The following is a 14,304-nucleotide window of genomic DNA, read 5'->3' on the forward strand; positions in this document are numbered from 1 at the left end:
CGCCCGCCGTGAGGGAGCACCAGCGCCAAGCCCCTCTCGCGTAATGGCGAAGGGGCAGCCCTCGGCGCGCCGCGCTGCCTGCTGGGAGTTGAAGTCCCCGCTGCGCCGCCGGGCCCCGGGGGCGAGGCCTCGCTTCCCGGCGTGCCCCGGCCGCGCGTGCGCCCTGCCCGCCGTGCCGTGCGCCGGGGGCCCCGCGGCACCCGCCCCCCGTGCCCGCCGCGCCATGGAGCCCTAGGGGCCGCCGCCGCAGCCGCCATGTTCGGCCGCTCCCGCAGCTGGGTGGGCGGCGGGCACGGGAAGGCTGCCCGCAGCATCCACTCCTTGGACCACCTCAAGTGAGAGCGGGGGGCCGGGAGGGCCGGGGGTGCCCCCCAGTTGTGAGGGGCGGCGGGGCGGGAGGCGGCCGGTCTGCTTTCCTCAGGAGCCGGCAGCGGGCCTGTCCGTCTTCGCCCCCAGATCCCCTCAGGGCAGGCGCGGTACCGTGCTGGGAGGTCGGGATCGTGGCCGCGACGTGTGTGGCTTCGGTCCTGCTAACGCCACGGTCTCCTTCTGCGGAGTGACAGGAGCAATAAGCGAGAAATCTGTGGTGCTTCCTGAGACAGCCGTCGGCCTGCGGGGGGCCGGGGCCTGGCCTGGTGCTGTGGGGCTCGGGGAGCGAGCTGCTGGCAGCTGTGAAGCTGTTGGGCTGGGGCATGGTAACGCTGGTCTCTGGAGCCCGGTATCCTGGCGTTACTGCTGACTGCAGAACGGGTGGGAGAGCGTTTTCTGGCTCTGCCGCTGGAGGGGTGGAAGGGCGGCAAGGGATGAAGCAGTTTCCAAGTCACCGATCTGTTCTGAGGGGTCCGGTCCTGGGAGAATAATGAGGTCTGCTGTAACAGCTTCTCGTTCTACTGAGCGAGGGAAGATGAGCATTGAGAGGGGAAGCTTTTTCTAAATGAAATTGCAGCGAATGCAGAGCTCTTTGAGAAATGTGTAGCTGGTAGTTTTCGATGATTAGTCAGAGTGCAAGGCGATTTGAATGGGCTCTGACACTAAAGAGCAGGATACACTTACACAGGATTTGGATCTCACTATTACTTTATCAAGTTGACGTATGGATTCTGGTCCTTATCTATAAACTGGAGATTTGTGCAAAACCAGCAAGACTAAACTGCAGTGCAGGACTCTAGCAGAGACAGGGAAATGAAGTCCATAAATACAAGGCAGTGTAGCTGATGAGGCAGTAGCACCGCAGGAAGTAATGTTGAAGGCACGGTAGGTCATACGGAGAAGTCAGTGACTGGCATTGTGAGGAAAAGCCGTGCTCACACATAAACACAGGAGTGTTCTAATTAACGTACAAGGGGTGGTTACTCTGTACTATTCAGTGCTTGTGGAGTTCTAGTGTGATCTAGATCTAGTTTTGGTGTTATGCTTGCAGATAGAGCAAGGGTGCTGTTGCATGATGAAGTGGGAAGAAACTGAGTTTACATTTAGGAGGAGTTTAATGAGAGGGATATTAGTCTTTCAAGCAAGAAAAATGTGATCAAATGTTCTTTTGTAGCCACAGAGGGTAGGACAAGCAGTGTCCTGTTTGATTGGCAGCAAAGGAGAGTTAGGCTTGTAAATGTTGTGCTTGACTTCTTACCTGAGAGCTGAAGTATGTAGTTCTCTACTAAAATACTAGATTGGGGTGGGTTTATTGTGTATGGTTTCTTTAATTATGAGATCTGAAATAGTATGTAAAGGAGAGGGCAGCCAGTACCTTCGACCTGTTCAGACTGTGTACGTTACAAGTGTTAATTTAGTTAGTTTGTATGAATTTCAGCTTCTAGCCAAATGTCAACAGCAGAGGTAGCTGCCTAGTAGTAAGTGAAATCTGGGGCTTCTCGAAGGTAGCAGGCAGAGTACGTAAAACAACAGAGGAAAGAGAGCAAAGAACCTTCATGTCAGGGGCATGAAAGTCAGTCTTGATGAGATCACTTGCTCGTGAGCTCTCTTTTTAACTCTGTCAGAAACATGTTATTTGTGAGAGAGTTGAGTAGAACATACCGACCTTGCTATTAAAAATTAGCTTAGCCTATAGAAAGTGTATCATGCTAGGTTACAAGAGCGGAGTTAACCTGGGCTGTCCCTAGGGGAATACTTTCATCTTTAACATGCATAAATTTAGTTTAAATTGTAAAAAACAAACAAAAATAAAACATCTGTTTAGTACTACTGAGAGAATTACTGCTTTTTGTCAGCAAATGTTCAATCTGGAACTACCTTTTCTATCAGTTTTAATACAGTTTGAGACTTGCTTCTGCAATTCTGCTGGTCAGTTCAGTTTGCTGGTCTGCAGGCGTGCCACAGACCAGCTTGGCTAAAGGCAGATTGGGAAGCTGTTTGTGTGGGGGCTTTTGGTATGGCCTTCTTGTCTAGCAGAAATAGTTGCAGTATGATCCAGTTTTCTAATACCTTGCTGAACTGAGCCTAGAGAGGCTATGAAATGTTACTGTGCCCTGCCTGAGTGCTTCTGACTATTATTTTTCAGAGAACTTGCCACTTTTGTGCCGTTTGGGTAGTAATTGTGGGAATTGTGGTAATGTATAAGGAGGAAGTGTTAGTATTCTGGAAACAGCACCAGTGTTAGTGCCTGCTTGTGCAAACAGTCTAAAATGCTTACCTTGGTATGAGATTGCCTGAATCTACTTCTTAGGGGTGGCATCCAGCAGTTTAAAGTGAGCCCTCTTTTTCCCCTTTGTATAGCCCTTGTGTAGGTCAGGGCTCCTTACAGTAATCCCCAGCTGCTGCCTTTGATAGTCACTGTACTCCTCTTCTGCAGCTCCTTGCTTTCAGAGCTGTGACCTGCAGTTAAAATAACGAAGTCTTTCATACTCCTCAACTGAGGATAGTCTGATCTTGGTAGATGTGCAGTCAAACCTACTTGAGAAGCAACTGCCTCCTCTTTGCCCACCTGTCTACAGACGTTGACTTTATGTTGGAGTGGATGAAGAGGATCTATGCCATTTAGTCCGGTATTTAAGTAGTAATATCTTAAACTCAACCGTCTCTGAAGTGTTCAGCTGAACTTAGCCTGGGTTTTCCAGCTGGAGTGAAAGGCTCCAGGGTTTAGGCTTAGTATCTTTGTTTCTAGACACAACATCTTTTCCCATCTCTGAGTCTGTAAGAGGTATTCTACAGAGTCCTGTTGTTACCTTCCGGTGCATTTCTCCTTGTTGCTTCTGTGCTTGGTATTTTAATTGTATCCTGATTGCACACTATTTTTATTTATTTTTTTACGTGAGAGGTGTGTGCTAAACATTTCTCATGACTTGGTCACATGCAGTGTCTATAAACAGGTATGGCTTAAGACTTGTTTCACAGTTGATTCATTTCCTGAAGTCCATGCTCTGCATTGTTTCCTCTTTGAGAACAACAACTAATTACATAGTTAAAGGCAGCACGAAGAAGCAAATGCCTTATGGTTAAATCTGGGGTTTGTCCATTTGAGTGCTTGACTTCCTAAGCTCTTAGGTTTTAATGCATTTTTGTAAGCAGTAAACAGAAAAGTCATTAATACCACTTTGTGTACTCATGAACTGTTGTAGTATGTTGTAGCTTGAGCGTGTTTTCTTAACAGAAAAACATTCAGAATCTTGTCTGTCCTGTTAAACTGCTGGCAAAGTCCCTTACCCATGGCAGTGGTATCATGGTGCTCTGAAGCTTCCTGCATGTTATTTTATTAGAAATTATTTTTGGTTGAGCCCAAGGCCTTCAGATGTATAGCGTGACAGAGGTGATGATCTTCTCTTCTATGAGGGCCTAGCATTTTGGAGCACAAACAATTTATTTGAAATCAGTGTGTAAAGACAGACTTTATGAGAATATAAAAAATACCAAGTTTATGTGAGACTTTATATTCTCATGTTACAGTATGTTACGTGTCTTGTAAGAGGAACGAATTTATACTTTCTCATTCGTTTTCAAGTAAATGGATAAAAGACTAGCTTGAAAGTGAAGCATGTGTTTTCTTTATGTGTGTCAGCATGTTAGCAAATCAAGGGAATCTTCAGTGATATCAAGGAAATTGCCAGGAATACATTAAGCCCAAATTAACCAAATATTTCTTGCTTTTCAGAAGTGTCTGTGATGCTCTACATTTGGTAGACACCTGAGGTTAGGCCATGGCACACAAATCTTCCCATTTTTTAATTGTTCACAGTTCTGCTGTTGGAGTGATTCCCAAGTTTTCCAAGTTTCAGTAATGTAACTTATTAATGAGAAATATATAAAAAAAAATGCTCACATCTATGAATGTTTGACTTCAAATAAAGAGGCTAAAGCAGGTGTAGTGTCGTATTTGAAAACTACATTGTTTCAAGAACAATAATTTTTTTTATACAAATTGCTGTAGAATGAGCTGTCCTGATTTATTGGCTTCAGCCATCTGCTGTTCCCCTAACTGATGCATGCTCAGAGCAGCGACTTCATTTGTGCTCCGTGTTGTGGTTCCCTGTCCTGATGACAGGTACAGTGCAGTAATGGGGAGGGTTCGCAAGGCCTGACTACTGCGTGCTCTGCTGGAGAGCCTCGGCAATTCTCAAGGGTGGTCAGGCTTAGGCTGCCACCTTTGCTGCGGCCCAGCACACTGTCAGTCCCTGCAGAAGGAACCTGAAGCTGTGATCCTCAGATTAATTGTGGGGGATTTGCAGGGGCTGTTTGGGTTGCTGCTCAGTGGCTCATGCTGTGGTACAGCACGTGTTGTGGCTGTGGGAGAGCTGTGGATCAACATTTCCCTGAATGGTTTCAATGTGACCAGATTCAGTTCTGGATTTGCAAAGCAAGTATTGATTTGTGAGAGGAAAAGTAGCGTAAAGAGAATTTCTCTCTTTCCCCCTCCTGCCATATCTTCCTTTTCTCTTCCTCCTTCCTCCGCTGCCTGGCAGGGTAACCTTAATGCAGTGTAGGCTTTAGCACATCACTGACTGTGCAGGGAGGGAAGGGAGCATCAAGACTGCAGAAAGTGAACTGTCACGAGCTGTTTGTTCATCTCTTGGTGTCCTTGTATAGTACTCAACACGTTAACAGCCTTACTCGATCATTAGGTGGCAGCAAGATCAGCAAGCATTTTACCGTGAAAGCACAATAAACTTTTCTGCAATCGCTTCTGGTTCCTGCCTGGCTGGGAACAAGTCACGTGAAGCTCTGGCCAACGGAGCGGCAGCTCAGTCACTGGTTGAAGATTCCCCAGCACATGCAAATTTTAAGAAAACTGGAAATATGATCAAACTTTACTTTCTTGATTTTAAGCATGAAAGAGATTCTGGCACTGTTTACCATCTTGTTTTGTTTTCCTAAGCCTGATAAGTAGTTGGAACAGCCTGATAGTGCGTTCAGGTAAAATGCCTTTGCCTTGTACAGTTACTCAGATTGTTAGTGTAGATAAAACTGATGGGAAACATTGGTTTTAAACTGCAATTCCAAGTCTGGTTTTGACCTAGATTTCTGAAACGTAATGCAAACCAGATACTTAGAAATGTTGTTCTAGAAGTACACAGTGTTTCCCGGAACCATGCAGTAGCTGGGCAAAACCAGCATTTTTATCTTAGTAGCTGCTTGAGGTCTTTGGGTGTGTTGCTTAAAAATCGTCTTCTTGGGCTTCTAAATTAGTGCATCATACTAGGAAGATTCTTAAAACATCAACCTGAATCACTGAGCAGCCTTTGTAGAGTCCAAAACAGTAATGGTAGGCTGCCCCAGAGCCAGGATCTGCGGGTCGCTTTCCCAGAAATAGATCCTAGGAGTTCTGATAAAATCCAGTTTTCATGGGAAGGTTGAAAGTATAAAAAGCCTATCCTCCTTCCTGAACACTTGGGGTATATTTCCCAGATAATCCTGAATGCTCAGGTGTTTCTCCTGGATTTCAGTAGATGGCAGTATAGTAGTACATGATCTACACTTAGTAAGCTAAACTCTTGCAGTTATAAAATGACAGGAAATTTCTCTAATATAGTAGTTTACATTTTTAATATATGTAGTGTGTGTATATATATGTAATAATTTAGGTTTTTATTTCATTACTTTGCTAACTGTCTGCCTTTCTTCCATCCATCCTTTTTCTTTGTTATTATTTAAAAGCAAAAAACAGGGTGAGGAAAGGAGCAGTTCTTATGTTTTAATAAAATTCTCATCCCCTTCTTTAGGACAAAAGGAGGTAACCTTTAGTGTAACTTATTTTGAAGAAAGAAGAAAAATAGGAAAATATGCTTCCTTGACTAAGCAAAATTCTGAGGTGTAATACAAGGTTTACAAATTTTATGTAGCTTCCTGTCACCTGTTGTTCTGTGTACTTTTTTTAAACTTCACTAGAGAGCATTAAAGTCTTGCCCTGTAAGGTGGAATTTGCCACCTTTCCATTTAGTATTTCCATGCTTGAATGGTCAGAGTATTGATTAAACTTGGCCAAGATGAATGAATAGTGTTTGGCAGTCCTGATTATTGACCATCAAATTCCCTCCCAGGGGTCTGTAAGGTGTCACTGCAGACAACAGAAAGGCTATTTTCTTGTTAGATCTGCATGAGCCTCTTTTCAGAATTGCTTTTCCACATTGGCTACTGTATGCTTATGTGTTTTTTGTTTGTTTGTTTGTTTGTTTTTTCTTGCTCTTCACACCTTTAACTGTCAGGTAGTTCCTAAGAAATTCACTGTTACCATAAGAAGCACCATGGGACAGGTGTTTCCTGATGTTTCTTCCTGTGTTAACATATGCATAAGCATTTGTAACTCACTTGGCTAGTTTGGGGTTAATTGTGTTTGTCACATTCTATTTAAAATTTATTTTCACTCTGCATTGGCATTAAAAGGAAATTTTGGGATTTTAAAATTGTGTAATGATTAGAAATCATGTGTGTGTATGTGCATATCTACATTAAGTTATTGAGTAAAGAGAGCCATGGTATGGTGGACATGGAAGTGGCAGGGTAGCGTAATTAATTGTAATTTTTTCTGCTTTAGGTACATGTATCATGTTTTGACTAAAAATACAACAGTAACAGATCACAACCGCAACCTACTGGTAGAGACTATTCGTTCCATAACAGAGATCCTTATATGGGGAGATCAGAATGACAGCTCAGTATTCGAGTAAGTACTCCTCAGCAGCTTCACCTCTGGATCTGAAGAACAATGAGAGTTGCAGAGACCTGGTTTTAAACGGCTAACTCTTCTAAGACAGTTTTCTACTAACATTCATGAAATGCCAATGTCCTGTAGTGGAGAACTAAACAGGGTCATATTCTCGTCTTATGAAATAGAGAATTTACTTGTGTTAACGAAAGTGTTCCAATATCAGAGCTATTTTTATATACTGCATTTGCTTGATTCTCAAATCTTTTGACAAACACAAAAATCTAAACTATTTTAGAGCCACACTTACTTAGTACACCTGTTAATATCAAGTGACATTCCTTTGTTCATTCTAATTCATATGGCACTCTAAATGGATATCTCAATCTAGCTATGATACGTAGAATTTTTGTTTAGATATCATTTTAATCCTTGTAAAATAGAATGATAGAAAAATAACTTCAAAATGAATGTTCATAATTGCAAATCTGACACTATTAATGCTCATTGCTTGGCTGCTTGTTTCAAGACAGTCTTTTATGAAGGCAATTTGTGATTGAGATAAGGAAAGCTAAGGTGTTTGGTATGCTTACTTAGGGAGTGGTTAGTTTTACAAGATTTTAACGTGATTGGGTTATGATGTGAACTAAGAAAACTGTTCTGATTATTCATATCTATACTGAAACTTAATTACATTCCTCACTGCCTTCTCTCCTTGGGAGAATTTTAGGGGTGAGCAGTTTTTTCTATAGTTAATGCAAAAAACAACAACAACTAAAACATAGATTTGTACTTGTGATGTCCTGAAAGGAAAGAGTCCATACTTTTCTCTTTTAAATTGCATGCATTTCTAGTTTAAGAGTGCTTCAGGCGTTCATTTCTTTTTTAAACTGAACAATAAACCATGAAATGCCTGATTCTGGTTTGCTGCCTTCTCTTTTTGCTCCTTGTCTGATGCAAGTGAGTATTAAACAAAACATTCTCATTTAGAAAAACTCTCTCCTTCAAAACTGATAGCAAGGCAGGAAAGCTAAGATTTTGTGTTTTTGTTTTTGAAGTATATCCAACTTACATTTTGACATACTTTTACTGCATAGTTTGTGTGTAAGTGCCCTAGTTCTTAAGGTTTTTGATGATACCCATCTTACACAGAAGACTTTGCGCAGTAATTCTGCATAAATGTAAAACATGCTCTTTGTCCGATATGCCTAGAATCAACCCTGATCCTAGTAAAATCATGTTCTCGTTAAATACAACAAGTGACTTAATGACACCTCTTTACTTAATTTTAGCTTTTTCTTGGAGAAGAATATGTTTGTTTTCTTCTTGAACATCTTGCGTCAAAAGTCTGGCCGTTATGTGTGTGTACAGCTGCTGCAGACTCTGAACATCCTTTTTGAGAACATCAGTCATGAAACATCACTGTGTAAGGACGCATTTTAAAACTGTTTAGGATTAAGTGAGAAAAAATTGATTGAATTCACTTTAATGCAATTTAGTCCTAATGACCCCTCACAGAATAACCATCTCTATGTATTACTAATAGTCTTTTTAATTGAACACAAACTCAGATGTTGTAATTTGACTCTTAAGATGTATTTTTAGTGTAAGTTTTCAGTAGTGCAGCAGTACATGTTGGTTACTATTGAAAAAGTTTACGTATTTCAGGGGTTTTTCCATCAAATTAGTTGTGGTCTGAAGTTTGCCTTGCTGCTGCAGGTTATTTATGCAGCTTATGCTCTGTCTTCTAATGTGTACTGGAACTGTTCTGATATCATTGGGACTGGCATTCAGTTCAGAAATACAAAGAGGAAAAATAATTAATAATTGGTTAAAAGTACTCCATGACTATAAAGTAGAGAAAGCGGTGTGACAGCCTTTGCAAGGATGTGACTTCGGGAGGAAAAGAGAGAACTCTGTATGTATGCTACTGTTTATGTTGTTATAAGTGTTCTTTACTACTAAATTGAGAAAGTATATATCCCTTCTCAGTTGACTCAAGGTCTTGTGGAGCAAAGATATCTGTAGGGAACAGTAATTCGCTCATTACTGCATGCAGCCATCACTTGAATTATTTAGATAAAAATTGGTGTCTTGAAGCATCAATTAGTTTGTTCCCGGCTGGTACTTTAAATGCAGATAGTTAGCATAATGATTTTTTATTAATCTGTGTGATGTCTCTTGTTTTTCAGACTACTTGCTTTCTAATAACTATGTAAATTCTATTATTGTCCACAAATTTGACTTTTCTGATGAAGAGATCATGGCATATTACATATCGTTTTTGAAAACTCTTTCCCTGAAGCTCAACAACCATACTGTACATTTCTTTTACAATGAGGTAAGTGGGGGAAAAAAAGGAATTACAGTATAAGGATGAGAGGACTTTAATCAAAAGTTGGCAGCAATTTGGCACATATTCTGTTTAGTCTCTTGTCTGAGCATGACTTGTTTGTCCTGAGTTTATTTTTATAATGGTAGTGTCAATGATTGATAATTAAAGTGTGAGAATCTCTGTGGAAGCATAACAAAGAAGGTGGTTCATAAAATCTCAAAGTTAGCAGTATATTGGACTGCTTCAGCAGTTCTGAAGTCTGCTTCATTGAGAATTCAACTTGCTTATACCTTGTTTTCTGTGCTTTTATGAACAGGATCTTTTCTGTTGCATCACTCGTTTCTAAGAGGCTTAGCCGAACTCTGAGAAAGGCTGATTAATCAAAGGCCGAAGTGGAAATAGGCTTTTCCTCTATTCATGTCACTTTTTGCCAGAAGAGGGCAGTAACGCTCTGACTATGTGCAGAGTTAACATGGAAACCTCTTGATGCTTAAAGCAGTTCATTTTAATTCAGAGATACAAATACAACTGATTGTGCATTGTGAAATCATTTCAGTTTCTTAAGTAAAGATATTTGGTGAATACATAGAATTCTGTATGAATAATATTTTCTAACAAATATTCTGTACATGTTATGGTTAATTAATTCATAATGCTTTCTTTCCTCTCGTTGCAGCACACTAATGACTTCGCTTTGTACACAGAAGCTATTAAATTTTTTAACCACCCAGAAAGCATGGTCAGGATTGCTGTTAGGACTATAACTTTAAATGTCTACAAAGGTATGGTTTCTATATTAAGAAAAGGCATGTGTACAAAAAGCTTGTTTCATTTTAGCTTAAGTTCTTTAAGCATACGGGGGTTTTCTTTGTGTTATGAGATTGAAAACATTGCAGGTTGACATGCTTCAGGTACATAGTTTGTTTTTTATGAGGCAGAATCCTAAGCCTGCTGTGCGTACTTGTAAATAGTTCTATCTCCTCACAGATGAAACTGGTTTAAGAAACATAATGAAATAGTATCAAGCATGCACAAGAAACTTTAGCTTCCATTCCAACAGAGGTCAGAATAGGGCTGTATTTTAAAAAAAGGGGAGGGGGAAGTGCTTGAAGAATATCAAGTATTTTCTTATGAACTTGAGTTTTATAATATATGAAACAGTAACCTTACTGGTTACATCACTTCCTTCTACAGTTGAAATGCATTAGAATATGATTGTAAAATTCCTAGATGCTGCAGCCACTCTAGTATAAAGACAGACCTAGGCTATTTACAGAGGTTCCCGGTTAAGGCTGGGAGGCTGCAGTAGCAAATTACAGTATTGGACGATCCAGTAGGACATAAGGAAAAAAAATCATGGAGAGAATAGATAAGCATTACAACAGTTTTTTTGTGAGAAGTTGAGTAGTCTGTAATGTTTGAGATCTTCAAAACTCAGCAAGGACTTTTAGTTCCTGATTAAACTTTGAAGTTAGCCTTGCTTTGAGAATGGGTTTGGACTAGACAACTTCCAGAAGTCACTTCCCACTACATCTTTGTCTGGGTTCATAAATTCTGTAATGGGCTGAGAATACCACAGTGATTTCAGTGGGGAAAAATTGGTGTGTATTCATAATCTCTACTTCAGAAGTTAGTATGCAGTATGAAATATATTCAGTGTAGTATTTAATATCTTTTAATCCATATTTAATACAACTAAATTTTGAATATACACAACTCTCTATCAATAACAGTTTGCCAGGCTTCATCAAAAAGTCTAGGATCTTTTTTAAAGCCATGAACAGTTTATTTTGCTGATAACCTGGATAGCCTCCATAGTAGTTTGGTTCTTTGTAGTGTTGACCACTAGGGACAATTTTTCTTTTGTACATTGAGAAATGAGCACTTGGTACTTGTTTCCTGCTTAAACCAGCTGTAAACCCAAATGTGTGCTCACAGAGTGAAGTGCAGGCTTTGTTAACCTGTTTGTGCGTATTTCCATGACTAAATATTTTTATGGTAAAAATACACTTGTTTAGAATTCTGGTTGAATGTTGTAGTGATGTAAAAATTAAAGTTGAAAAACACAGCTCAGATGTTGAGGTTTCATAGTTCTCTGGCTATACATTTGCATATGTTCTGATCTAACACCTACCCTGTATCTCTTAGTTTAGATGCTTTGTGCTTTAGCTGTTTAAACCCTTCTGGAGGATGTCACTCTCCTAGTTCCTAATCCTGTTAACTGTTGTCTGTTTCTTTTGCCCTTCCTTCACTGATGATTCCTGTGTTCCTTAATGCAGTGTCATGTAAGTCTAACTAGCCTGACTTTCAGCATTACTGCTTTGTTTTTCTTTTTAGTTGTCTTTTTAATAAAGAATGTGCTAAAAAAAAAAAAAACACCTTTCTGAATTCTACTTGATTTGTTTATCTTCAGACATGTAAATATATCTTGATATGAGGCTCATTCAAGCCAATTAAGAATTGATTTGATGCTTTTGTAGATGTCCATTTCATGCATTAGATCATATCAGGTAATAACTCGTGTGAAAAACTGGCATGTAATCAAAATCCAGAAGATGCTTTCTGTTTCTTAAAAACAAAAAAAGAATGGAAACTGATTTTTCTCTTTTACAATTTCTCTTCAGTGGACAACCAACCTATGCTGCATTACATTAGAGATAAAACTGCTGTCCCTTATTTCTCCAACCTTGTCTGGTTTATTGGAAGCCATGTGATAGAACTGGATAACTGTGTGCAGACTGATGAAGAGTAAGCTTTTATAAATGTCGGGTATTGAATAAAAATGCTTTTCCCGGACATCGATGCTCTCCTTACTTTGTCTGTAGTAGTCCAGCAAAGTTAGTTTCTGAATGTGTTTCTTTGCAGACAATCCAAGCTTTTCATTCTCACAAAGTTATTTTAGTGATGCTCTGGATTAATATTGGTTAGTGCTGTGTGCCCTGTCTGTGCTAATATCTGTACAAGTAAAGTATTGTTTGGCAACGTGCTTTTTCTTCATTTTTATTTTAATTCTGCTAAATTTAGTAGATATTCAGAAGATACTAAAGGTACTTTGTGCTTCTTAATCTTATTAATTCCCCTTTTTATGTTTCTCTTCTGTGTACTATCCTAGCAGAACAGCTCTCTGTAAAGGTACTCTAGGGGAAGGAAGGATGAACTTTGTTTTATATGTGAACTGTCAGAACTGAAATTCCTTTGTAATTCACCACTATCAACTATGGAAGTACTTTCTTGCTTCAGATTGTCTGTGGTTTACTCCTTACCCACCTTATACAGGGCAGCTGTTTGATGCTTTCTTAAAATGAAAAGGCAGAAGTTAAATAAACAGATGTCATCTGGTTTTGGAAACAAATCTAAAAAAATTTTATAACTGGCTTCTGAAAAGACTCTGGCAGTGAAGAGGTAGTTTTGTAAAAGTACTGTTTCTGAGAACTTGGGGAGAAACTTTATATTTGCAGCCTAAAGCAAGTATGTGCCTGAATACTGTTTTGTAGCTGCACTAGTGGACTGTACTGACAACATCTGCTTTAGGTAGTTGATCTGTACAAGACAATTGGTGGAAGGGATGTACATGAATTCTTTCACAAAGTTTTTAAAATTTACTTGTCTGAGACTTTCTTTCTTCTCTGTTTTTCAGGCACAGAAATAGGGGCAAGTTGAGCGACCTGGTAGCAGAACATCTTGATCATTTGCATTACCTTAATGATATCCTTATAATTAATTGTGAATTTTTAAATGATGTGCTGACAGACCACCTACTTAATAGGCTCTTTCTACCCCTCTATGTGTATTCATTAGTAAATCAGGATAAGGTAAGTTAATACCTGCAAATACTTAAGTTGTAAAGGAATTATTTGCTTTCAATATGCATAGTGATTTGTTAAACAGGTGTATTCAGTAGTAGGTTCAATACTGTTGATGACTATGTTTGTATTTTGAAACAACTTAAATGAGGTGACTGTATGGGAAAGTTATAATTCAACTATTTTTGTACATCAGTATTTACTTGGTTTATTGAAATATCTGCTAAAAACATTTTTTATATAGATAACATTCCGTTGTTTCTAAGTAGCTAATTTTCAGAGCTTTCTTTAATGAATGTTATCAGAAAAAATCGTTGTGAAGGAATAATTGCATAAGGAAAACCAACATACTCCTTAGGTACTTGTCTGTTAAAATGTTACTAAAGTGACCATGAAAGGAAGCGATCAATAGCCATTTCTTAGGCGTGTAGAGTAAAATTCTTAATTGGAGAGTCTTCGTTTGAGATGATGTTCTTTAAAATTTACTTTTTGGTAAACAATGGTTAGAGAACATTTTGTGATAGAATGTAGAACGATACAATGTTACATGTTTTGCTTTAAATAAAACATTTACACTGATTAATGTTATTTGTAAATAAATCGTCATTTCTCATAACTTCTCTTCCTTAGGGTGGGGAGCGTCCAAAAATAAGTCTCCAGGTTTCTCTCTATCTTCTTTCTCAAGTACGTATTCAAATTATTTTGTCCTATTTCAGAATGTACTTTGCAGTACTGTTACAATTTGTAATAATCACTGTGTTTTGACTATTTTGGCAAAAATGTTAAAGAAAATTTGGCAAACATTGTCAAAGACTTGCCAGTTTTCATATTGTGAAAAAGAAGTTAATTGTTCCTTTTATAGACAGAGTAAGTAGCTTCTTCAATTAATACCATTCCTCTGAAGGATCCCATAGCACATGGCAGCTTTTGGAGCATTCATTGTAGTTTATGTACAACACCTGATAAAACAGTGCACAATAGAGCTAGGCAACATTCGAGGACAGAATTTGTAAAAATTAGAGGTGAAATTTAGCTAGATGCTGTATTGCACTTTGAATCTGCATAAATCTGTGAAA

The 14,304-nt window shown here is 39.2% G+C and overlaps 1 protein-coding gene across 9 annotated transcripts in view; it reads left to right on the top strand.

The window, feature by feature from the left end:
* Positions 1–149: 149 nt before the first annotated feature.
* The window catches only part of CLEC16A (C-type lectin domain containing 16A), a 109,686-nt gene continuing 95,531 nt past the window's right edge, over positions 150–14,304 (top strand). For 8 of the 9 annotated variants that reach the window (XR_014572684.1, XR_014572685.1, XR_014572686.1 and 5 more), the window contains exons 1-8: positions 151–335; positions 6,980–7,108; positions 8,383–8,516; positions 9,283–9,431; positions 10,102–10,207; positions 12,050–12,173; positions 13,063–13,237; positions 13,859–13,912. Coding sequence is in view for 6 of the 9 variants with exons in the window: in XM_083799828.1 (XP_083655954.1) it covers positions 256–335; positions 6,980–7,108; positions 8,383–8,516; positions 9,283–9,431; positions 10,102–10,207; positions 12,050–12,173; positions 13,063–13,237; positions 13,859–13,912 (951 nt within the window). In the remaining 3 variants the exon portion in view is untranslated. Of the gene's footprint in view, positions 336–6,979; positions 7,109–8,382; positions 8,517–9,282; positions 9,432–10,101; positions 10,208–12,049; positions 12,174–13,062; positions 13,238–13,858; positions 13,913–14,304 lie in introns of all 9 variants that reach the window. The other variant, XM_083799826.1, reaches the window with a different exon arrangement.

This window comes from Anser anser (assembly GCF_964211835.1).
Source record: "Anser anser genome assembly, chromosome: 15".
Classification (NCBI taxonomy): Eukaryota; Metazoa; Chordata; class Aves; order Anseriformes; family Anatidae; genus Anser; species Anser anser.